The 25297-nt window shown below is 42.0% G+C and overlaps 1 protein-coding gene across 4 annotated transcripts in view; it reads left to right on the plus strand.

The window, feature by feature from the left end:
* ARFGEF3 (ARFGEF family member 3) overlaps positions 1 to 25297 on the plus strand; it is a 119835-nt gene that overhangs the window by 46408 nt on the left and 48130 nt on the right. For 3 of the 4 annotated variants that reach the window (XM_045010877.1, XM_045010878.1, XR_006578229.1), the window contains exons 5-11: positions 7002 to 7070; positions 10132 to 10263; positions 13440 to 13562; positions 15103 to 15145; positions 16370 to 16448; positions 21409 to 21513; positions 24735 to 25059. In XM_045010877.1, coding sequence (XP_044866812.1) covers positions 7002 to 7070; positions 10132 to 10263; positions 13440 to 13562; positions 15103 to 15145; positions 16370 to 16448; positions 21409 to 21513; positions 24735 to 25059 — 876 coding nt within the window. The remainder of the gene's footprint in view (positions 1 to 7001; positions 7071 to 10131; positions 10264 to 13439; positions 13563 to 15102; positions 15146 to 16369; positions 16449 to 21408; positions 21514 to 24734; positions 25060 to 25297) is intronic. The other variant, XM_045010879.1, reaches the window with a different exon arrangement.

Below are 25297 nucleotides of genomic sequence, written 5' to 3' on the forward strand. Positions count from 1 at the left end.
ATAATTAAAATGAACAGTTTTCATTATGGTTCACCCATTGCTAGAAATCACATGTGAACCTTTGAACCTTTACAAGATAATAGAAATTGTTTGATGTGATTTTTTTTTAATCAAAATAGTTTTACCAGTAAGCGCTTCTAAACTGGTATCATTGCATCCACACTGGGAGGCGGGGAGGAGAGGGACAACCTTAACTATACTGTTTTTGTCAGCAGACAAGGCCTTAGAAGACAGTAGAGCCCACAGCCTGTGTAAGAGAGTGGCTTCCCCCCCTCTGTTGTAAATTTAACCCTACAAATTATTAGCAGTCAAATCTACTTTTGCTTGAATTCCCTGTTGTTTCAAAATATGTTTTCAGTGTCACTTCTTCATCAGCAACCAGCTGATCACATTTGTCGTTTTCTGTGTCTGACCCCTATGCCAGAAACTGAGTCAGCTGCCAACTATTTGAGGCTCACTGGCATCTCAGACAGGAAAGACTAAACACATTTCCTACCTGCTCAAATTGCAGCCATTTAAGGGCAGAATATTGAGAGAATTGAATGAGGGCAAAAAAATAGGAATCATCATTTCAGTAAGCAGAGCCTCGTAAGAATACCTGGTTATGGGATATATTCCTTTGTGTTTCACAGAATGCTGTTACAATTAAATGTTCTACAAAGCACAAAATCTTTTACAAGCTATATTTGACTGAGCTGCCATAAAAGAGCGAGAAGTCACACACAGTACACAAGGGATGCAGTGTGTCATTAGTGCTAGGGAAAAAACTGTACCTTACATTGACGTAAGGCTTTCTATTCTAGAGTATAACAACACTTTGCAAATTGTGGACCAGATATTCAGATGTGGGTGTTTAAGATGCACCTGCACACCTTTTGGAGACCTGTGGCATGTGAAATATTACATCTGTATGAGATAGGAACACAGGAATTGCTAGATCAGACCAGTGATCCATCTGGCAGTTCATCCTGTCTCCGGTGATAAGCAGTACAAGAGGCTTCAAGTGAATGGGGCTGTGACTCCAGTAATGAACAGTTATGGAATATGTTTATGGCATACCAAATCATGTGCAGAATTCACCCATCAATGAAATGGGTATATCTGGGTGGAGTATCTGAACTCTTCTGAGTGTTACTTTCTTTTTTACAATATTCTTTATTATTTGTTTTGTGGAAGTGTTAAGGAGTACCATTTTCTCCTCTCTTTTCCTATACCGGAAACCTACTGACCGCTATACTTGCCTACATGCCTCCAGCTTCCATCCAGAACACACACCACATGATCCATTGTCTACAGCCAAGCTCTAAGATACAACCACATTTGCTCCAATCCCTCAGACAGAGACAAACACCTACAAGATCTCTATCAAGCATTCTTAAAACTACAATACCCACCTGCTGAAGTGAAAAAACAGATTGACAAAGCCAGAAGAGTACCCAGAAGTCACCTACTACAGGACAGGCCCAACAAAGAAAATAAAACAACGCCACTAGCCGTCACCTTCAGCCCCCAACTAAAACCTCTCCAGCGCATCATCAAAGATCTACAACCTATCCTGAAAGATGATCCCTCACTCTCCCAGTCCTCGCTTATAGACAGCCCCCGAACCTGAAGCAAATACTCACCAGCAACCACACACCACAGAACAAAAACACTAACCCGGGAACCTATCCTTGCAACAAAGCCCGATGCCAACTCTGTCCACATATCTATTCAAGTGACATCATCATAGGACCTAATCACATCAGCCACGCCATCAGGGGCTCATTCACCTGCACATCTACCAATGTGCTATATGCGCCATCATGTGCCAGCAGTGCCCCCTGCTATGTACATTGACCAAACCAGACAGTCTCTACGCAAAAGAATAAATGGACACAAATCTGACATCAGGAATCATAACATTCAAAAACCAGTAGGAGAACACTTCAACCTTTGTGGTCACTCAGTAACAGACTTAAAGGTGGCCATCTTGCAACAGAAAAGCTTCAAAAACAGACTCCAACGAGAAACTGCTGAACTTGAATTAATATGCAAACTGGATACCATCAATTTAGGCTTGAATAGAGACTGGCAAAGGCTGAGCCATTACACACATTGAATCTATTTCCCCACGTTAAGTATCCTCACCTTCTTGTCAAACTGGCTGAAATGGGCCATCTTGATTATCACTACAAAAGTTTTTTTTCTCCTACTGATAATAGCTCGTCTTAATTAATTAGCCTCTTAGAGTTGGTAGGGTAACTCCCACCTTTTCATGTTCTCTATATGTGTATATATATCTCCTTACTATATGTTCCATTCTATGCATCCGATAAAGTGGGCTGTAGCCCACAAAAGCTTATGCTCAAATTTTTAGTCTCTAAGAGTATGTCTACACTACGAAATTACTCCAATTTTACAGAAGTTGATTTTTGAGAACAGATTGTATAAAGTCGAGTGCATGTGTCCACACTAAGCACATTAATTTGGCGGTGTGCGTCCATAGTACCGTGGCAAGTGTTGACATTCTGAGCGGTGCACTGTGGGTAGCTATCCCACAGTTCCTGCAGTCCCCGCTGCCCATTGGAATTCTGGGTTGAGCTCCCAATGCCTGATGGGGCCAAAAATTTGTCACGGGTGGTTATGGGTAAATGTAGTCAGTGAATCCTCTCTCCTTGAAAGCAATGGCAGACAATCATTTCACACCATTTTCCCTGGATTGCCCGAGCAGACGCCATAGCACAGCAAGCATGGAGGCCGTTCAGCTCACCACAGCAGTTAGGAGCATTGTAAACACCTCACACATTATCGTGCAGGTTATGCAGAACCAGAAGCTGAAAAAACCAGGCAAGGAGGCGACAGCAGTGTAGTGATGAGGACATGGACAGAGACTTCTCTCAAAGCACGGGCCCCGGCAATGTGGAAATCATGGTGTTAATGAGGCTGATTCTGGGCCCGGGAAACAAGTACAGACTGGTGGGACCGCATAGTGTTGCAGATCTGGGATGATTCCCAGTGGCTTCAAAACTTTCGCATGCGTAAGGGCACTTTCATGGAACTTTGTGACTTGCTTTCCCCTGCCCTGAACTGCAAGAATACCAAGATGAGAGCAGCCCTCACAGTTCACAAGCGAGTGGCAATAGCCTTCTGGAAGCTTGCAATGCCAGACAGCTACCGGTCAGTTAGGAATCAATTTGGAGTGGGCAAATCTACTGTGGGGGCTTCTGTGATCCAAGGCAATCAAAGAGCTGCTGCTATCAAGAGTAGTGACTCTGGGAAATGTGCAGGTCAAAGTGGATGGCTTTGCTGCAATGGGATTCCCTGACTGTGGTGGGGCAATAGATGGAACCCATATCCCTATCTTGGGACCAGACCACCAAGGCAGTGAGTACATAAACTGCAAGGGGTACTTTTCAATGGTGCTGCAAGCACTGGTGGATCACAAGGGACATTTCATCAACGTCAACGTGGGATGGCTGGGAAAGGTTCATGACACTCGCATCTTCAGGAACTCTGGTCTGTTTAAATGGCTGCAGGAAGGGATTTACTTCCTAGACCAGAAAATAACTGTTGGGGATGTTGAAATGCCTGTAGTTATCCTTGGGGACCCAGTCTACCCTGTAATGCCCTGGCTCATGAAGCCGTACATAGGCACCCTGGACAGTAGTCAGGAGTTGTTCAACTATAGGCTGAGAAAGTGCAGAATGGTGGTAGAATGTGCATTTGGACATTTGAAGGGGCGCTGGCGCAGTTTACTGACTTGCTCAGACCTCAGCAAAAGCAAAATTCCCATTGTTATTGCTGCTTGCTGTGTGCTCCACAATCCCTGTGAGAGTAAGGGGGAGACATTTATGGTAGGGTGGGAGGTTGAGGCAAATCGCCTGGCCGCTGATTACGCGCAGCAAGACACCAGGGCGATTAGAAGAGCACATCAGGAAGCACTGCACATCAGAGAAGCTTTGAAAACCAGTTTCATGACTGGCCAGGGTACCGTGTGACAGTTCTATTTGTTACTCCTTGATGAAAACTTGCCACCTTGGTTGACTCTAATTCCCTGTAAGCCAACCGCCCTCCCCTCTTCGATCGCATCTTGGAAATAAAGTCACTATCGTTTAAAAACCATGTATTCATTATTAATTGATTATAAAATTAGGGAGATAACTCACAAGGTAGCCCAGGTGGGGTGTGGGAGGAGAGGGGAGGAAGGAAGGAAAAGGCCACTTCAAAACTTGTTGAATGACAGCCTTCTGTCCATTGGGGTGGAGTGGTTGGGTGGCCGGAGCCTCCCCTGCTCCGCCCCGCCCCGTGTTCTTGGGTGTCTGGGTGGCTATGGAACATCATGGGGAGGAGGGAGGGCAGTTAAACAGAGGCTGCAGCGGCAGTCTCTCCAGCTGACGTTCCTGAACCCCCCCTCCCCCACCAGATGCCGCATTATGTCCGTTTGTTCCCGCAGTAGCCCCAGTGTTGCATCCTGCCTCCTCTGATCTTCCTGCCGCCACCTCTCCTCACATTCACTGGCCGCTTTCCTGTCCTGTGCTATTGTGTCCCTCCACCCTTTCTGCTGAGCTCTTTCAGTGCGGGACGCCTGCATGAGCTCAGAGAACATTTCATCGTGCATGCATTTTTTTCGCCACCTTATCTGAGATAGTCTTTGGGATGGAGGAGGGAGGCTTGAAACATTTGTAGCTGTGGGAGGAAAAAAAGGGAGAGAAGTATTTAACAAGATACATTTTACAAAACAATGGGTATACTTTTTCACGGTGAACAACACTATTCACATTACATAGCACGTGATTTCGGTACAAGGTCATTTTTTGCATCTTATATTGAGTACCTGCAGCTTTGGTGTTTAGGCATCAAACACCTCGGGCAACAAAATTTGGCTTGCAGGCAGCCATGGTAAGCCATAGTCTTTCGGCTTCTGCAACCTTCATAACAGCAGCGCCCTCCTTTCCCATACCAAGCAAAGCCCGTTGAGTTGTCCATTTAGGTTTTCGTGTTAATGTGCAGCAGCAGAAACCAAACTACGCCCCCCATCCTTTTCTCTGGGATGACCGCTTTAACCCTCCCCCCACCACACCGCGTGGCTGGTATCAGGGAAGATCCCTGCTAGCCAAACGCAAACAGCTCAGCCACAATGCCCTCCCTCCTCTCTCCCACCGTTTGGCTAACTGCGGGGAGGATTTCTTTTCAGCCACAGGCAAACAGCCCAGTAGGAACGGACACCTATGAATGTCCCCTTAATTAAATTCCCGTATTTCAACCAGGTTACCATGAACGATATCACTCTCCTGAGGATAACACAGAGAGATAAAGAATGGATGTTGCTTGAATGCCAGCAAACACAGGGACCGTATGCTGCCAGACTTTGTCATGCAATGATATCAGATTACTTGCTATTAGCATGGCGTGGTCAAGTGTCCTACCATGGAGGACGGAATAAGGTTGCTCTCCCCAGAAACCTTCTGCAAAGGCTTTTAGAGTACCTCCAGGAGAACTTCATGGAGATGTCCCTGGAGGATTTCCGCTCCAACCTCAGCTTTGCAAAGTATTGTGGGATATTTGATACGGATTAATTGAATTGTGGGAAGAGCATAATCTGTTAAATTAGCATAATTTCCCAACACATATATATATAATGTATATCATATTACTGCCATGCACATAGTATCAATCAATATGGTATATATTACACCTAACATATATGTATTGGCTAACAAGGTTCAGCTTCTGGATCTTCCTGACTTGTTTGCAGATGTTTCTTAAAATTGGGGTATCTTGCTGGTAGGGAAAATTATAAATGCATGAAATCAAACTTGTCCATTTCTGTGCTCTGGTGTTGTTTAGAGTTATATCCCATATCATTTTTAAAGATCCACTGTGTTTCTGAGTGCAAAGAACACAAGCATTTTTCATGCTGACAGGCAAGTGAAAGCTTAGGAGGATACAGGCATTTGTATGCTCAGAGGAAAATGACACATTTTTCTACAGATGGGTTTTTCCTCTCTACCTGTGAGAGCTGACAGATGATGATGATCAAAGGATCCTTAGTACTAAAGCTTAAATTCCCTGCACTTACCTCCAGTAATGGATTATTTTTGTGTCAGGTGCAAGTGAGCTGCATGGAGGAGTCTTTTTCCCAGATTTGGAGTCCACCAGGTTGATGAAGAGCTATTTAAGCTAAAGGACAATGTTGGTACAGGAACAAATAATCATGAGCAAATTTAGGCTGGTTAGAAGAAGGGTTCTTTCTAGGTGTTGGTGCAGTGCCTAGACAGTGGGATTTTGATCCTCTAGACACGAGTGTAGTACAAATAATAAGATGAAAATATTGTCAGACAAAGGGGATCCCTTTAAGCCTCCCCAGTCCTTTCAAGACCCTCCCTTTTCTATTTTCCTTTTTGGCAGGGATCTTTTGTGGATTAATGAAAGTTACTAATTTTAAATCATTTTTTAAATCGATGCCAATGCAAGTACTGGTTTCTAAATTGCTCACTACATTCTTTCATGTTTATTTGCATGGCTCCTCACTTCCCATAGTATCTGAGTGCTTTACGATCTTTAATGTGTTTATCCTGACTCCATCCCTGTTAGGTAGGTTACTAAGTCACAGAGAGACTAAGTGATTTTCTCAAGGTGACACAGGAAATCAGTGGCAGGCCAGGGAATTGAACCTGGCTTTCTCAAGTCCCAGGCTAATATCCAAACCACTGGACCATCCTTCTTTGAAAGACATGTTCATGTAGAGCAACATAACATCTGTGGTTGCGGTGACTCTTTCCTTTTTGGGTCAACAGTCACAATTTTCCAAGTGGGAACCAGTCAGCAACTTCATTGCCAACCCCAACCCTAGTAACTGCTGCTGTGGAAAATGGAAGGAGTTGTGTCTAAAAGGGTCTGATGAAGAAAAAGTTATTGGGGAACACAATAGACAATATAAAAACTCAACCACAAACTAGAAATGGTGGTTGAAACTAAAGCTCTTGTGCTTTTTCCCCCCTCCCCGCTCTGTGTTCAAGGTTTTGCTCTGTATCACGTACACCTCCACATTTGACCTGAATGGAAGTTCAGTGCTAAAGATTGCTGAGGTGAGTGCCCTCCATCCTCCACTAATATTGCTTGTTTTTCTTGACCTATTGCCACTAACTAGAATGTGCTTTCTATACATAGACTGGGATTGATTTCATCAAAACAATTGCAGTTATTCTTAATGATTGATATTACCCTTGTTACCGTTTATTGGTCAACATGATTAGCAACCACAGTGCTGACAGCTGTAGAAATGCATTCGAAGATGCACTTTCTGCTCATGGAAATTCTTCTTAGTGGCTGCTGTGTATTACAGTATTGTCTGTGTTTAAAACTTTGCATGTTTTGCTTTGCCTTTAACAGTAATAACATTTTCTCCTTCAATTTTACAACAACATGTGGAGCCAAATTCATCCCTGGTGAAACTCCACCAAAGTTAATACAGTTACATCAAAGATGAGATTGACCTATAATATGCATTGTTAGTGTGTCCCTTATTTCTGATGCGTCCAAGAAAAGGAATTATTACATCCCTAGATTTATTATGTTGTCTCCCTAGATTTATTACGTTGTCCCACTGGCATTAATAAGTCTTCCTTTGTCCTCATTACATTTGTCTGGATTAAATTGTAAAAAGGGCTTTGGCAGCTGGAAAATGCACCTGCCAACAGCAGATCTGTTTATAAGTGAGCATTTTCAGACAAGTGCTCTATTTAGTTGCACAGTGAGTTTCAAGCAGTGAGCCTCCCATGTAGGCAGGAAGGAAGAAATGCATAGAAATACTCAGTCCTAATGCATGGCAGGCCCTGTTGTGTATATAATATACAATTATATTGAATTACACTGCTTAGGGTTGAGGGGAATGTATACACACTTAACATCAATGTTCAATACAGCAATGAAAAGGTTTGTATGAAAATCCTTGTAAAACCCATGACATAACACCCCTCTGCTTTTACAACACTTAGCTGTTCTTTTCAGTAGTGGGGAATAATAATAATAATTATTATTATTATTTATGTTTATTTATTTCTGCATTGAAAATTAGAGATGGAGATATCAGTCTGTGTTCTGCTGTTATTTAAGAGACAGCTTGGGAAGTTACAAGTGAAATTAGTGAGCAGAGAAAGAAAATGACTAACAATTGCGAATCAATGTCAGTTTTTCCTTGGTGCACGAAGAAAAGAAAACCTGATGGAAGTGCCTAGCTTTACCTGGCAATGGTAGCGTTTTATAAATCTGGGAATGAAACTGATCCTGCATCACCCTGTTGCTACCTAGGGGGAAAAAGCATGGTAACTAAGAAAAGTTACCATGGCAAGACAGCTAGTTAACTGCTAAAATGTCGCTAATTGACTTTGCAGGCAGACGGATACAAAAATAGTCTCCATACAAAATGTTAAAACTCTCTAAGACAGTCCTAAAAACGTGCCATGTGCAGAATACATGATAGTACTAATTTGGGATGACCTGTGTAACTCATGGTTTCACCCCCTTGAATAATGTTAGGAAATCCAAACTCATGAAGAGTAACTTCTGTTTTCATGGGGGCTCTGTAGGAGCCTCACTGCTTGAGGCTGTAGCAAAGATGTACTGGATCAGCAGCTCCTACCTCCTCCCTGCCCAGGCAACCCCCTTTCTCAGGCTGTGCTAAACCCCTGTTGCCCCAATCCCTCATACAGAAGCAAACTTATGGCTCCTTTTCACGGCTGCAGCCTCTCTTTGATAGACTTTCTTCCACTGTGGCGGGCAGAAGCTGGTGAAAATTGAAGGTGAATCTAGCCCAATGTATCCGTGAACTGTAGATCAAGAGATACAGTAAGATGCAATACACATTGGAAAAAGGGTTTAACAGCTCCAGTATTTCAACCTTTGAGCTGCTACTTCAGGTAGTGGAAATCAATTGTCAGTGCTTCATGTTCTTTGTTCCCTGGGGACATCCCCAAGACTGTGAGCGTTATCTGAATTCATATTTTCTATTTCTGCTGTGCATTTTCAGATAACGATATGCAAATGACACATGCCTGTTTTTCTCTTTAAAACACCCTGATTAAACGCCAGCTTTGTTTCATGTTAAGTATTGGATCCTGCCATTGGTTAGTGGCTCTGCCATATCCTCACTCTTAAAAGGCCATGTCTACCTTTAAAACTTTGCCAGCATAGTAAAGTCAATTAGGAGTATGATTTTTTATTTTATCAGCAAAAGCTGAGTGTAGATGAAACTACATTGGACAAAAAAAACTTTCTTTTGCTGGTTAGCGCAGTTTGTTCAGGGAATCAGTATCAGCTATCCCAGCAAAAACCAGTATCAGCTCTGACTACATTAGGAGTGTTTGCTAGTGTACCTATACATAAAAGCACCTATAGGCACCTTTGGCTTTGTGATTCTGGCCCATAGATATTACAAAGGCTTTAACATTTGAAACCCGAGGACTCAGTTCTCCCCTGCATCTGAACTCTTCCCAGTGCTGGGGTGGTAGCCAGTGGGGTGATTCAGCACTGGCCTGCCCCCAGCATCAGCTGCTCAACTTATTCCAGTGGAGAATTGGCATAGTTCTTTTCTGCCATGTGCCTGTTCTTCCTTCCTCCCTTCCCTGATGTGTCCCATAGTAGGGTGGACATGGTGCTAGAGTAAGCTCTTCTGTCTCTGCTCCTCAATTCCCATTGGAGGGGAACCCCCACTGGCAAGAATCTTCTGGCAAGTTACAGCTACAAGCTGGCCACTTTGCGCCACCTGATCAGTCCATAATGGAGGTACCCCACATTAGCATTTTGGCCTTAACCTCAGCCTCAGTTTCCCCATCTTCAATGAGCATTATGGCCCCCAGATTAGAGTTCTGTGAAGGGTAAGGAGATAATATTTGTGAAGTACTCTGACCATGAAGAGTGTTGTATAAATGGCTTAAATATTACTAGTGTTGAACCTACAGTCTGCCTAGCTATATACATTCCTAACTACATACAATACCTTTAATGTTGGTCAGGCCCCTGCATGAAAAGTTATTTCATGCTTTGTGACTTGTTTATCTTCTTTTATCTATTCCCACCTTTGTTTTTGGAGATTGTTTTGTTTAATCCATTGTATTGCTTTGTCTAATCCTTTGTGTTTTGCTTTCTTAGCTGTGTTTTGCATGTCACAAAGCTGGAAGCCCCCAAATGCATGAAATGATCAAAGTGTCCATTGCACACCTCTTCAGTGCCCTGTGCTCTCACATTTTTACTGGTGCATCCCCACCAATGACATTTCACAAGGTATCATGCTTGGCTTGCGAGACTGGAGCTCAGCTGAGCAACAGTGCTGCACGTTAACACGCAAGGGGCGGGGGAAGAAAAAAGGGGAAATCGATCCTGCTCTTTCCAGAAAGTCAGCCCGCCTTTAAATTCAGTCTTTCCACAGTTCTTTAAGTAAGTTGAATTAGATAAGAATATTACTATTCAAACCCTTGCAGCACACACAGTTCCTATGAATGATTCAGCCTCAGCAAGGTCTGATAGGGTTTTGTATTCCTTGCCCACTGGAATTCTTGTGTGGTATACGATGGCAACCTCTCTTCCAAGTCTCCTTTTGAAAATGGCAGAAGAGTAAGGATTTTCTTGTGCTGTCGGAGAAGCATAAATAGAAAATCACACTGGCTCAGCAAGATAGAGCATTACGCTATCCATAAACTGAGGCATTTCGTATGTATTTCCTTAGGCCCCAGTCCTGTAATGGATCTGTATTGGCAGATCCCTGCTCCTCATTGAAGCCAATGAGGTGATGCACAGTTCCAGGGTCTGTTCATATAGGTCTGACTGCAGGATTAGAATGTACACTGTTCAGTGTAGGAATTCTGTATTTGTTTAGATGGTTTTCTTGTCGTGAAGCACTGTGCACTATATAAATAACAGTAGTGACAGCTGCATGGCACCTTTTTACACATTTAAGATAAAAAGCTTTTAATCTGCATTGACAGTCTGTGCAGTGTGAGACCTCAGGCATCTTTGGAATCTTCCTCACACATCTACTAATTAAGATCATGCTGAATGAAATTCCTCACTTACCTTAGGAAATATAACACTCTCAAAGGTCAACAGATGCCCCAAAAGCCAAGATGAACTGTAGGTTCTGTCCATTATCTGATGCAAATACCTTCAGCTTTACCAGGTTTTAATGTATTGTTAAAATGGGGACACATGCAAACCCGAGAAAGGAAACATTAATTTTGTCTTTATCTTGCCTCTGTCACGTAAGAGGCACAAAATATCACATGCTACATATAATGTTCTCATAACGCTACACTGGGACTTAACAGAGTGACTGGGATGAGAATGGTGCAAGAGCTATAGTTCAGATTATTCCAGTGTGTGGCATTTTGGCTCACACCATTTGCACTAATCAAGCATATTCTATTTCTAACCAAGGAACTCAGTCATGCTTTATTGTGCCCAAAATTTAGCCATGAGGCAGAAATCCTAAAAGCATTAGCACCTCTCACATCTGCTGGATATGTCTGCTGAAAGGAGCAGAGATGATAAATTCAAAGGGATTCTGGGATCTGGTCTTATTCTCCATTCTGTTACATTAAAAGTAATGCACATGGACAGCAGTTTCCTTTTAAGCTTACTCCGTCTTTCTCCCACAGAACTTAATGGCAAAGCTCCCTTTGATTTCAGTAGGAGTTGGATCAGGCTCTTGATTCTGTTACTGTGTACATATCAGCATTGATTAGTCCACATAATGAGCTAACCATCTTTAAATTTTCATCTTACAAGCTGGACTTCCTCCTCATTAGGGAAATATAAGTATCTAAAACAAGAAAATGTTTTTATTCCATCTATGCTCCTATACTTTGAACAAGGACAACCAGTTTAATTCAAATTTTGTTTAAAAAGATGTCTGTACAGAATATACCAGCTGTATATTTATCTGCGTAGATACAGTATATGCAGTGTTGTTCCTTTTCTCCCTATGACTGGAGGGGTATTAATAGGCCACTTCACCTTGAAATACATTTTAACTACTTAAATGCTAAACAATCTGTTCCATCTTGTATTTAGCTGAGACACACTGAATACATTTCCCAGACCTGAAGAAGAGCTCTGTGTAAGCTTGATAGCTTGCCTCTCTCACCAACAGAAGTTGGTCCAATAAAAGATATTACCTCACACGCCTTGTGTGCCTCTACATACAGCATATGCAGAATGTATGTATTCATTGCCAGGATGACTTTACAGAGGCATTATAACCCTTCGAAGATGACTGTATGATAGAAATACTGACACATCTGAATGACCGCACCCTGAAGAGTACAACAGGTAGTGTTACAAACCCATTTACACAAAGGCTGACTGAACTTGTATGAATAACTTCACAGCCATAGACAGAATCACAGATTTCAACATTTGCCAAAGTGAGTGGAGTTGCTCCTTTGGATCACAATTTTATTAATAAGTTTGTGTTAAACAGTCTGGTTCCAATCCCATGATATAGATTACAGGAGGCACTATTTACCTCATATCTCAAACCAGAGGCCACTGCATCAAAAATGACAATACAGTAATTACAAACTCTGCCAGATTTCTATTAAAAGGTGTTTATCTCAAGAAAAGGGCATTGCAGTGGGCATAATACCATATCCTCAGCATTCCATTGCATTTTGATAACTATCTGCAAAACATTGTCTTTGGACAGAGTCCAAGAATGGAAAAATTCAGCCCTAAATATGAAAGTTTGCAAAAGTTACAAGCAACTGAAAGTGTAGTTAGAATGGAAACTCTGATGCAACATGAACTATAGCAGTCACTGTCACTCTCACTATAATAAAACTAAACAGATACAATGTTTTCCATTTATAGGCACCAAAAGGCTATTGGACACTCTAATAAACATAAATTAAACCCATGATTTACAATGAACAATCGAGATGCCTAGTTGCATCCTAGTAGCAGAAGCTGTCTGAAAATCCCCAACATATTACTCATACAAAAAACCCACGCAAATAACAATTTACGCAAATAACCTAAAAAGAAACAACAACCTTTTTGAGCTCATATGAGAGGATGATACTGCTTATGTACTAAGGGCAGAATTCCAGAGTAATGGTCCCTGTTGATGTCATGAATACATCACTGGAATTAAACAATAGGGCTAATATTTGAAAGCAACATCCAAAGCACAAGCTACTGCCTGGGCATCAAAGTTTGACAGGATGGGGAGTGGTTGCCATTTTTGTCTTGCCACCTCAACATGCACAGCACTTCAGAAACTTGCATGCTGCTTTTAAACTATATAGTTTTTTGGCTATTTGCATGGCTGAAAAAATTTCTAACACTATGCACTAGTAAATCTGGCTGACTTTCTGCATAAAGAGAGCTTCACTTCCTCCCAAGATGGTCTACAGTTAAATTGTTGTTTATATCTATGTGCTGCTATCTTGTTTCCTCACCAGGTTTGCATTGAGACATATGTATCTAGCTGTCACCAGCGGAGTATTAACACCGCTGTGCGGGCAACCCTCAGCCAAATGTTGAGTGACTTGACTTTACAGTTACGACAAAAGCAAGAGAATACGGTGAGCCTTCCGGCATCAACAGATGATTCAGTATTCCATGGCTGTGTCCTTTTTGTGTCTCTGCATGCGGTGTTCTGTGGCTGGGTGCTGTGCCTTCTGGCGTTATTTGAGCGTTCCAGCATCAGTCCTGTTTAAAACGGCCTCCTTTTGGGGCTAACAAATGCCTAACAAATCCTTCAACAGAAACAACTCTTCCCTTCCAGCAGACAGGCTCTACGTTTTGATTTGCAAGAAAGGCTTCATTCTGATGTCAGATTGTCTTGACTTTGCTTCCTTTTTCTGTTCTTTTATTTTGTGTTTATCTTGGTGAAGTCCAGTTGAAATCCTTTTGCCAAAACTTTCTTAAATATTAAATGTTGCCCAAACCAAATAAATTCTTAGCTACAGAAAGTATATTTGAGGGGGATTTTTAATTACAAAATTTAAGCCAAATCCTTTTGAATGTATATCCAATTAAATGATTTGGGCCAGAGGGCTTCTTTACCTGCTGGCTTACTGGCAAAAAATAACTGGTTTCTTTTTATTGCCTTTATTGTGTTGTTAAAATCCACAAGAGCTGTTTGCATTAAACTCCAACGTATTGTCTAGATGGAATTATAAGCACCTCTGGGTAAATTTGAAATGACTTTGGCTTCTTGCACTTATGAGCACTTCCTTGCATATTAATGAAGAAATTATTTGCCTTTGTGTGTTTGTTTGGTTTGTTAGCAGATTTTGCAGCTGTCAGTTGTGTAGAGGTTTAATCTTAAAGCAGTTGTGCTTGGTTAAGTAAAAGGGAGATCCTTTTTTAAAATTAAATAGCCAGAATTTAAGAATAGCATTAATCTGAGAAATAACTGTAAAATGTAATTCTAGGGTTATTTATCCTTTCTCCATATACAGTGTGCCAAGTTTATAAGTGTAAAGATTTTTTTTTCCAAGCTGGCAGCTCTGCAAATTCTATCTGGATCTGAAAACTGAGTTGATTTACTTCTGCTTGTACATCCTGACTATAATGGAGATTCTGCAAACTGCACTTAGCTGCTGACAATTTTCTGATGATACATGAGAGACAAGAGAATTGACCTTGTTCTTCCGTGTGTACCACAGGGAACAGTCCTGCACTGGCAGAGAAATGAACTAGATGATCTAAGAGGGCATTTCTAGCTGTATTGCCAATGTAGTGTTAACAGTGATAAAGTATAACATTTTCAAGAGCACTGAGGTGATTTAAGAATATAAATCCCATTTTGAAAAGTTACTTAGGTAACTGACAGTCTATGTTCCAATGGCTTTCAATGGGATTTAGGTGCCTAAATCTAAATCACTTTTGAAAATGGGACTTAGGCATATTTGAAAATTTCTCCCTCTAAATTAGTAAAGTAAGAAAAACAGGTATGACTGACACCTGAGGAAGTTGTGACTTTTACACTTGCTTTTCTGACCATAATCCCACACTAAGGCTTTTTCAGATTAGGAACCGAGTACTTTAAAGTGCTGCATATACCTACAGCAGTTTTCTTCCACCTATTCTAATTACAATGTTTCTTTTCCCTCATAGACAACTGAAAAACATGAAGCCTTGCAAGAGTTAAAGAGCCAAGGTATATGCCACTTTATTTTATGGTGACTCTTTAAAATCTGGTTTTCTTTTCTTTCTCAGTATTCCTTGTATTTGCCCATTGTTGCCAAGACACCCGGTTGCCATAGTGTTTACATCTTCTGCAGAGTCACACTGCTCCTTTCATTTTCCACTACTCGCACCTTAGTGGTATCACCCCACTTGTTGTACAAGGGCTCTGGTTACTTACAGAACTGAGAAGTGTCTGCAACACCTTTAATTATACCTTCATCTGCACCGCGTGAATGGTGTCCCCTACAGGAAAGCAATCACTAATAATTACAATATGCTGTCTCTGCAACCTAAGGGCTTCAGTGTTGTGGGCAGGGTTAAAGTGAAGTGGGTTCCCTTCCAAAATTTGAACAGTGTTCTAAGGACTTTTTCTTCAGAGATTAGGAGGGGTCTGGAGACAGAGACACAATTTCTTACCTGTTGGGCCAGCCCTGTTATGTAACTAGCGGATAATTTTAATATTTTTGGAGGTCCTGACACACAGCTCTGCTAGAGGAGGAGTGCTAATATGCCTCACCTTCATCATGCCACAGCATCAGTTAGTTTCCTAAGATTTTTCCTAGACCCTGTCTCCACTATATTCTCTGATTGCTATAGTCTTTATTATCCCTGATCCCGCAATTGGATCTGTGGGGGTGGACCTGGTGCCCCATGTGGAGCCCGTTGACTCCAATGAGACTCCACACAGGCATTACGTTCTGCCCACACAGTTCCATGTACAGGACCAGGGCCTTAGTTGCTACATAGATTTCTGATGGTTGGAAGGAGGAGCACCAAGACAAACAAACAATAGGAAAAGCCACCAAGATTTTAATAATCCTGAGGAATTGTCTATAGTCAGGTACCATGCAGAAGTATTGGAGCCACTTGCTATTTTTCTTCTTGTCTGAGTTGGAGGAATGGGCCCAAACTTCCATAAATGCATTTAAGCAATTAGTGTTATCCTCCAAGTAGTGATACTACTTTTCCATTTTGTGGATCACTCCCTCAGAAAGAGATTCTGTAGCAGAATCACTTCCCATCCCAATACTTTCCCACAGCATTCTTTTTGTGAATTCTGGTAGCCCATGGGCCACAGTTGAGAATACAGACCTAAGTCACGGAAGTTGGGTGAGTTCTGAAAGATGTGGGGGAGAGTTGTGGTGGTAAACCAGCTAAGCATACATAGTGCCACTGACCTTTGTCCTTTTTGAAGGTTCTACAGTAGAGTCCCTTTGCGACGATGTTGTGTCTGTCCTCACTGTGCTCTGTGAGAAGCTTCAGGCTGTCATAAAGTAAGTGGGTTATTTAGCTATAATTCATATTTGTTGCTGCAGATTTTCTTGTGGAATGTCACTTATTAATGATCATACTGTCCTCATTCTAGGATAACAAGGCAAACAATTCTTGCACTAAGTTACTTGTCAGAGGTACCTTGCCCTCAGTTGGATTGATCATGTTGTATTAATTTAGCCCATAATTGTGGTGAGAAATTGATTCATCACCCACATACACAGTTTTGCTTTAAAGAAACTCCAGTAAGTGATAGCAACCCTTATTGTAAATAGATTCTATATAGTAACAACACCTTTCAGGAAAATGCTTGCTTTTTTGCTATGCTGTGCATAATGAACACATCCACAGAAGAGAGAAGGAGAGAGACAACAAATAGTATAGCAAGACTAAAATACAATGATCTCTTGGAGGTATTACTGGTATTCCGTAACCTAAATATTGGGGAATATAATGACAAGTTTACCCAGATACCATTTGCAAATAATTTGAGTTTCCTTTTGAACTACAACCACCATATGTACGATACTATTCCATTAAAATATCATGATGCTCTACATCTGAATATTGATTCAGATTCTCAGGTGGTTTTAAAATGCACAGCTTCATTCAAGTCATGAAAGATGATATTTAATTTTAAATGGTTTATTTATCATCATTGATATAGTATTAGCATGTTTTTTACAGAAGTTAATGGCGCTTTGCTGATTTGCACAAACTGAGGATCTGGCCCACAGATTCTTTAATATCTCTAATACTATTTTCCAGATTCCAGAGCATGTCTTAGCTGGAACAGAGCCTGAATAAACTATCAAAAACATAATCATTACTGATTTACCCTCCCTGCAACCTTTCAATCAAAGAATTCAAAGCAGATCACCAAGACGATCATTATTATCCCTATTTTGCACAGGGGGAAATTGAAGCACACCGAGAAGGGATTTGCCCAAGGTCACACAGTGAGTCAGTGCCATAAGGCCAGATTCTGTGAAGTACACCTGGCCATGCTTTGAGAGTGGCGCAGAGCCATACAGTTCTGGAAACGCAGTCCCTTCTGGAGCTGTCCAGCACTCTGGCAAAGTGCACACGCTGCACCATTTCTTGAGGACTAAATGTAGCCAGTTTTCGTTTTTAATGCATTATGAATTAACTAAAAAGCCCTCTGGATGTGATCCTACAATTCTTACTCTCATGAGTAGTCCTGGCTTGTGCAAGTAAATCCATAGACACTAGTGGGACTGTGTAGGTGAGTATTGACTACCTTCAGGAGTCAGGTTTGTAGGATCAGGTTTTTCATTTGCAATGTGTTGCTCTCCATTTCCTAATATTAAGAACAGGGTAGACTGTGGAGTTAGTCAGAAAATGTCATTTCGAAATTCCTTTGACTTCAGTGAGATCCACACAGATGCAAGGCTCTGCCAGTCCTGTAGTTGCTTACAAAATTAGAACCTAAGGCCCTTATCCTGCAAAGACTTACTTATGTGCTGAATTTTGCACACTGAGAGTAATCCCATTGAGAGAGGGAGCATTGCAGTTGACTTCCATGGAGTTAGGCTTTCACCCACAATATATAAAGTTAAACCCATGTATAATTCTTTGTGAGATTGGGGCTAAGAATGGAAACCTGCATGTGGGTAACATGGTTCCTCTAGTAACGAATTTATGTATCTGAAGATGCAAAATTCCAGAGTGTCACGTTTCAGTACCATTATGTAAATAGTTTGTAGAAAGCAACATTTTGTGGCCTCAGAATAGCCTACAGTCTAATTGCAAGTACTCTGAGATAAGTTGAATGAAAAAATCTTAGCTGTGGTATTTTAAGCCAAGCCCTGCTAACAGTCTACTAATTAATCAACCAGGAAAAAATACCCAAACTGTGAGAAAAATAAGTTAATCAACATGAAAATGTAGCATAAAAGCAATATGGGGCAATTATTTCAGAGGTATAAATATGACAAACTAAAATCTTGGTGAAAATTTGAGACACATTTGGAGGGAAAAAAGTTATTCTTAATTAACACCACCACCTCCATATCATTAAAACTAAGCTCTATCTTGCTACTGCTCTTCTTCTTGGTCACAAAATGAGTGAAAAGGAAAAAGGAGCTGTTAGAAGCTGTTTTACAAGATACAAAATTAAAGCACAAATTGGAGTGGATGAGTTTGTTAATGAGCAAAGAAGCATTGATCAGCGTGAGCAGTAGGAAGCGCACACAAAATTTCCCTGGATGTTCTGGAAATCATTTGGAAAGGGGGGCTGCATGCACATTTAGGGGACAATAATTTAGGTCTTCAAAATTGTGTGCACAAAAATAATGATGTTTTCAGTTGTCTTAGGCACTTCACCCTCTGCAACATGGCAAAACAGGAGTTTTGTCTGTGTGCTAATCATTCTTTTAATGTTATCTGATTAGACGTTGCCCCCAAAACTATAACCATTTCAAATCGGGATGCAATACCAAAACTAAACTACTTAACAGGAGCTCTCCTAAAAACCGTTGACTTGAAAATAAATAAATAAAGGAAAGAAAGATCTTTTGTGAAGTTTATCTGCAATCTCAGCTCCCCAGGAGACTGCACTGAATTAGAACAGATTCTGTGCTCGTCTACAATATGCCTTAAAGAGATTAATAGAACCTAAAAATATGGTCAGTGAACCATGATTTACTGCAGTAATATATCCAGGTAGCACAGAAGCACTAACTGGTAATTCTGCACCTATTTTCTTAATTGGGTCTTTTAATTAACAGAGAAACATAATGAAGGATTCTAATTAGTTCTGGAGGAAAACAAATGTAGCTGGCTTGTTAAAAAACTTACTGAAGTAATTATGTGGGAGGCTGGGAGTAGAAAGTTGTTCTTCCTTTCAGCCAACGATTGTTTCTCCTCAGAAACAACCTGTCAGAGAGATTCACCCTGTGCAGCCTTTGGGTCACAGAAGCGAGGCTTTGAGTTATTAAACTGTCTGCTCTAATCTCCTAGCCTGATGATTACTTTAACACACTGTTCTTAATTTCAAGCATATTGGTATTTGCTTCTAAGGGAGGTAAGGCACGGGTGATCAAAGAGGGGTTAAGGGAGATGAATTCTGGTCATTATGGTTCCAAGGGCCCTGAAACAATGAAACCTGCTCTAGCAGGGTTATTAGCAGATGGGCAGCACTGAGGTATACGGCAATATAGGCTATTTGCCTTCTGCAGATCACCTTCATCGTGGTGGGGAGATGTTTTTATAGTAAATAGACCTTGGAAAGAATTCAGAGACAAGGGTATCTATGTGGATCAAAAATCCATGAATGCCATATAAGTAACATGTTCTGTATATATTGGATTTATATGACTCTCATATGAAGTAATGTGGGAATGGCCCATTTCTTATAGGCCAGTCCATCTCTTTATGAAACACATGCAAAGAAAGTAGGCCATCATTTTCAAACCATCCATAATATGGATTTAGGTGTCTAGTTTTACACCCTCAAGCTTCAAATTGTTGGCCAACAGACATATGAAAGATGTCTTTTCTACTTAGGGATAATTCATTAGGAGCCACACAGAAATATATTCAGCAAAAGAACCAGGAAAAAGCAAAGATGATGGATCAAGATGAGTCATGTCTCTATAGCTTTGACTACTTTTTGTTGTACCTCAGAAAATAGGGTTTCATAGCCCTCACCTTATCAAAAACAATAATCCAAAAGGAATGGAAAGATCCCTCCCTGACTTGCTGAGTGAAAAACAGAACGTTAATCCTAATGAAAAAAATTATCTTTACATGGTGAAGCAACTTTAAACCTACCTATTGTCTTAACCCTTGCAGTTAATTCTCAAAATATGCATAAGAACATGTTCTGTTTGTGGTGTCTACAGATCCTTCCATATATGTTTCTTGGGACTCCTCTTGCTATCAAGATTGTAGCTGACTGACCAGGGGTTCTCAAACTTCATTGCATCGCAACCCCCTTCTGACAACAAAAATCACTACAAGACCCCATGAGGCGGGAGTGAAGCCTGAGCCCACCTAAGCCCCGCTGCCCCAGGGGGGACCAAAGCTGAAGCCAGAGCCCTGCTGCCCAGGGCAGGGGGGCCAGAGCCCAAGCCCAAGGACTTCAGCCCTGGGCAGAGAGGGGCCTGTAGCCCAAGCGCTGCCATCCAGGGCTGAAGCCAAAGCCTGCGCCCGAGCCCTGCCGCCCAGGACTGAAGCCGAAGCCAGCCCCAGACGGTGGGGTTCAGGCTTCGGCTCTGGGCCCTAGCGAGTCTCATGCCAGCTGTGGTGACCCCATTAAAACGGGATCGCAACCCATTTTGTGGTCCTGATCCACAGTTTGAGAATTTGAGAATTAGACCCCAAAAGTCCCATTGACCCCAGAGTCTAGCCTTCCTGAGTTTGCATTCCTTGCCATGATTTCTGTCATCAGAAGAACAGAAAAGGATGACAGCAGAAAGAGAGGGAGAGAGAGGCAGAAAATGATAAGATATCTGTGTAATAATAAGAATGTTAGGCAGCTGCTGAGTGTTCTCAGTTTGCATGAAGAGTCTGTAACAACTCGAGTGGGGTTTGAGGAGGTTTCTATTCATTTGTGCAAAAATCCCGTCTTCTTCTGTGTTAAGTCAAATTTAGATAATGGCATCTGTCTTCTATCTACTTTTTCTTTTCTTTTTTAGGAGGACATTTATTCCTCATTTCCTCGTAGTGAAATGGGACGAGCTAATCACCCTGTTGTCTTCTCTACTGCCTGCTTTTACTGCCTGTCATTAAGTGCAGAGCAAATGGGGTGATAAAGAGGATCACACATTTGAAATCCGTACCATTTTCAGGCAGATGCAAAATAACACTGTGCTATAAATTACAGGATAACATACAGATGAACTAATGCAGTTCTCCAAACAGAATGATGATGATGATAAAGTCTCAAAAAATATTTGTTTTAGTCATATTTTAACATTCTTTGTTTCTGTTTGTCAGTGAAAATCAGCAACTGCAGCTTCTCTACCTGGAATGTATTCTCTCAATGCTAAATAGTTCCTCTCCCAGCATGCACAATCACAGAGGATTCACTGACCTTATTTGGTGAGTACACATGTTTTGCACCTTCCTATGAAGAGAACGGGAGCTTAGATTTCCACTGATTTAATGTTTGGGGGTGGGGGTGAGGGAGTTCACCTGAGCAACCATAACCCCCTCGCACCACCACCACCACCAGATTTGACATTATGGAAGCCATGCCCAGCCCTCACTGGAAAGCTCTTCATTAAAACTTTGTTGGGTAATACAGGTTGCTGAGCAGTGAGTCCAGCTATATGAAACCCTATAGTAAATTTCATCATTATCATGAAATCCCAGTTATTTAGGCCTTGAACAGAATTCATTGATCACTTTGTGTATCTTTTTGCAACAGTGCAGGACTGAACTCTGCACTCAACATACACATTTTATTTAAATTCAACCAGAAGTGACATGGCTCAGGAGTGGTACTTATGTAATAGGAAATAATCATTTGCAACACTACCTGAGTTACTGGCCTGTGCTACACAGTAGGGCAGATTAGATGATCCTAATTGTCCCTTCTGGCCTAAAAATCTAAGTCTAGTATATTCTTGAAGCCTCTGGTGATGATACCTCCAAGACCCATTTTATCAAGTTATTCCCCTGTCTAATTGACCTTACTACAAGGTCCCCTTTTTTTCATTTTCAAGCCATTAACTATTTTACTATATGATGTTCCACCTGCTCAGATCACCTGAACGAATCCTTAACCAACTTTCTGACTGTGGCAACGCCTCTCTATAGTGTTTAGATGCTTGGCTCCCAAGAATGGTGTTAGAAATAAGGGAAAAGTGTAATTAACACAGTCTACCAGAGTCTGCGAAGAGCAGCAATGTCCAACCTGTGGCCCGTGAGGCTCTAAATCTCCCTTGAGGGTGACTGTGTTGAGAAGCAAATGTGTATGTGATTGTGAACTGAAAATGTGTTCCATGAGCTACTGCACCCTGTGATTTTTAAATAAAAGTGTTTGAATCAGGCTCACCTCTCTGGGGAAAAGGTAGGGGCATGGCTTTTCCAGCTCCCTTCCACCACTTCCCCTGCAGCCCTGGGCACAGCTCTGGCAAGAGCCGGGGAAGCTCTAAGTAGCAGCTGTCACTTCCCCAATGCAGATGTTCAACAGCTACCCTGAGGACCACCTACTGCATCACAGGGTTGGAAGGACAGAGTACGTCCGGCTACTCCATTGCCTGCTCACTTGAGTGTTGGAGCCCTGCCGCGAGTAGGCTGGGAGCTTTACTGGTGCTGTACAAGGCTAGGAGAGCGCTTGGCGTGCGCATGCACACATACAAACACAACCACCACAGTGCAGGAGAGGGGAAAAGGAGCTGAGAACCAACAACTGGTTACAGCTTCCTGATTCTCTGCCCCAGTCCTGTCACAGGTTAAAGCAGGCTGCCGACTACTCTAACTTGTCCCAGCTGCTGTATGGTCTGTCAGGGACCATGTGCCAGCTGGGAATAGCCAGAGCACAACTCATTCCAGCCACCTTCCCTCTGCACCCCCGACATGCCCTCTGTGCCAGACAGTGAAGAGAGAGAGGCATAGGAGTCAGCTGTGCTAGCTCTATGCCCATAGGGGACTTTCTCATCCTAGGGGAATCCCCAGCAGGGGGCTTGCTAGTGGTTTCTGCTCCTTTATGCTACTCCTTTTGGCCCTCAGGCTGAAAAGATAGACAGCAAGAGTATAGAACTTCTTTTAGATGAACACCGTCAGCTAGAGAAAGAAGACAATAGAGGGTAAATAATCCTCCCCATTACAGATATGGACAGTATTTATGCGCACCTGGTACTGAGGGCTAGAAGGGAGCACTTTTAGTACGATGGCTGTGATGGACTGCAAGGAAGTGAGTCCTTACAGAGAGAGGTTGGGGATGGGAATAGCCAGTGTGTCTTGGAAAAATGTACCGTATCTGGTGCTGAAAAGTATTTTTACATGCTTATGGTGCAATGTGGCACCTAATTACATCAAGTAGCCTCAAATAGGCCCTTCCCATTGTGTGCTGTATCTATATTGTGTAATAGGTATGGATCAGAGATTTAAGAGAGTAGCACAAATATGTTGTTTGAAGCTATTAATTCTGTGTGCATATTAAAAAAAAAAGTCATTAGAAGGGACTTGAATGGCAATGGGATACATACAAGCGCTTTCGCTCTGTGTCACTGGTTTGAATCTAGCCTTGGCTAGCACTGAGCTAAAAGTCTTTACCAAGTTGTTACAATCCTGGATGACAGGTTTCAGAGTAGCAGCCATGTTAGTCTGTGTCCGCAAAAAGAACAGGAGTACTTGTGGCACCTTGGAGACAAATTTATTTGAGCATAAGCTTTCGTGGGCTACAGCCCACTTCATCGGATACAAGCAGTGGAAAATACAGTAGGAAGATGTATATATTACACAGAGAACATGAAACAATGGGTGTTATCATACACACTCTAAGGAGAGTGATCAGTTAAGGTGAGCTATTACCAGCAGGAGAGGAAAAAAACCCTTTTTGTAGGGTAATCAAAATGGCCCATTTCCAGCGGTTGACAAGAAGATGTGAGGAACTGGGGGGGGGGGAGAAATAAACATGGGGAAATAGTTTTACTTTGTGTAATGACCCATCCGCTCCCAGTCTTTATTCAAGCCTAATTTAATGGTGTCCAATTTGCAAATTAATTCCAATTCAGCAGTCTCTCATTGGAGTCTGTTTTTGAAGTTATGTTGTTGTAATATTGTGACTTTTAGGTCTGTAATCGAGTGACCAGGGAGATTGAAGTGTTCTCCAACTGGTTTTTGAATCCCATGTGCTCTTAGGGTGGCTGGGGCTGGATAGAGGCTCTCTCTCTTGTAACCACATAATGGATCACCTGATGCAGGATTTGAAGCCACAGAGGTGAGTCCCCTGATGGAGGGGGACTAGAATTTTATCAAAGAAAGGCGCTTTTAACAGCTGTTTTGGGGGGAGATCAGACCCTGATAGGACTGACCAAAACCCAAAGGGCTCCGAGTGGTGAGGACGCAGAGTGGGTTTTGCATGCAGGTTTTGTCCATGAGTAAAGTGTGATGGGTTTTAAAGTCTGTATGTCCCTGGCTTTCATTGTTACATGGTCCCTGAAAAAATAACAAAACCTGCATTCAAAACAACTCCAGAGATACAGGAGAGTTGTAGTGTGTGTAGGGGTTGAAAATGGTTATAGGTTATTATAAAGCTGTTTCTGGGAGATTTTTTTTCCTATTTCCACTTGTTCCTTTTTCTCTTTCCCCAGGAAGCAATTGTGTCCAGCCCTTGTAGTAATCCTGGGAAATCCAATTCATGACAAAACAATCACCTCTGCCCACAGTAGCATCTGTCTCGAGGCCAATTCGCCCTCTTCAGGGGTCGCTGATCATGGCCGAGGGTCAGGTTGCTCCTCCACAGCACCTGCCCTCAGTGGCCCCGTTGCTCGGACCATATATTACATTGCTGCGGAACTGGTTCGATTGGTGGGGTCAGTAGAATCCATGAAACCTGTGCTCCAGTCACTCTATCACCGGATGCTGCTGTATCCCCCACCCCAGCACCGAGTGGAAGCCATCAAGATCATGAAAGAGGTAGGAAAATTGAGACATGAATTCAAACAAAATGCACTGGAAGTAAACGCTTGCTAATTGTAAATTATAGTGAAGTGTGTGTGTAGAAGTCCAGTATATGGGATAGCCATATGGATATCAAAATAATCCTTTCTGATCCAGAGCTGTTACAGTCAAGGCTACTCTGCTAAATGTATTTAGTCTGACCAATGCTTAATACTCCTTTCTGATCATGTTTGCCTCAATCATACCAGCTGCC

Source organism: Mauremys mutica, chromosome 3 (genome assembly GCF_020497125.1).
Source record: "Mauremys mutica isolate MM-2020 ecotype Southern chromosome 3, ASM2049712v1, whole genome shotgun sequence".
Taxonomy (NCBI): Eukaryota; Metazoa; Chordata; order Testudines; family Geoemydidae; genus Mauremys; species Mauremys mutica.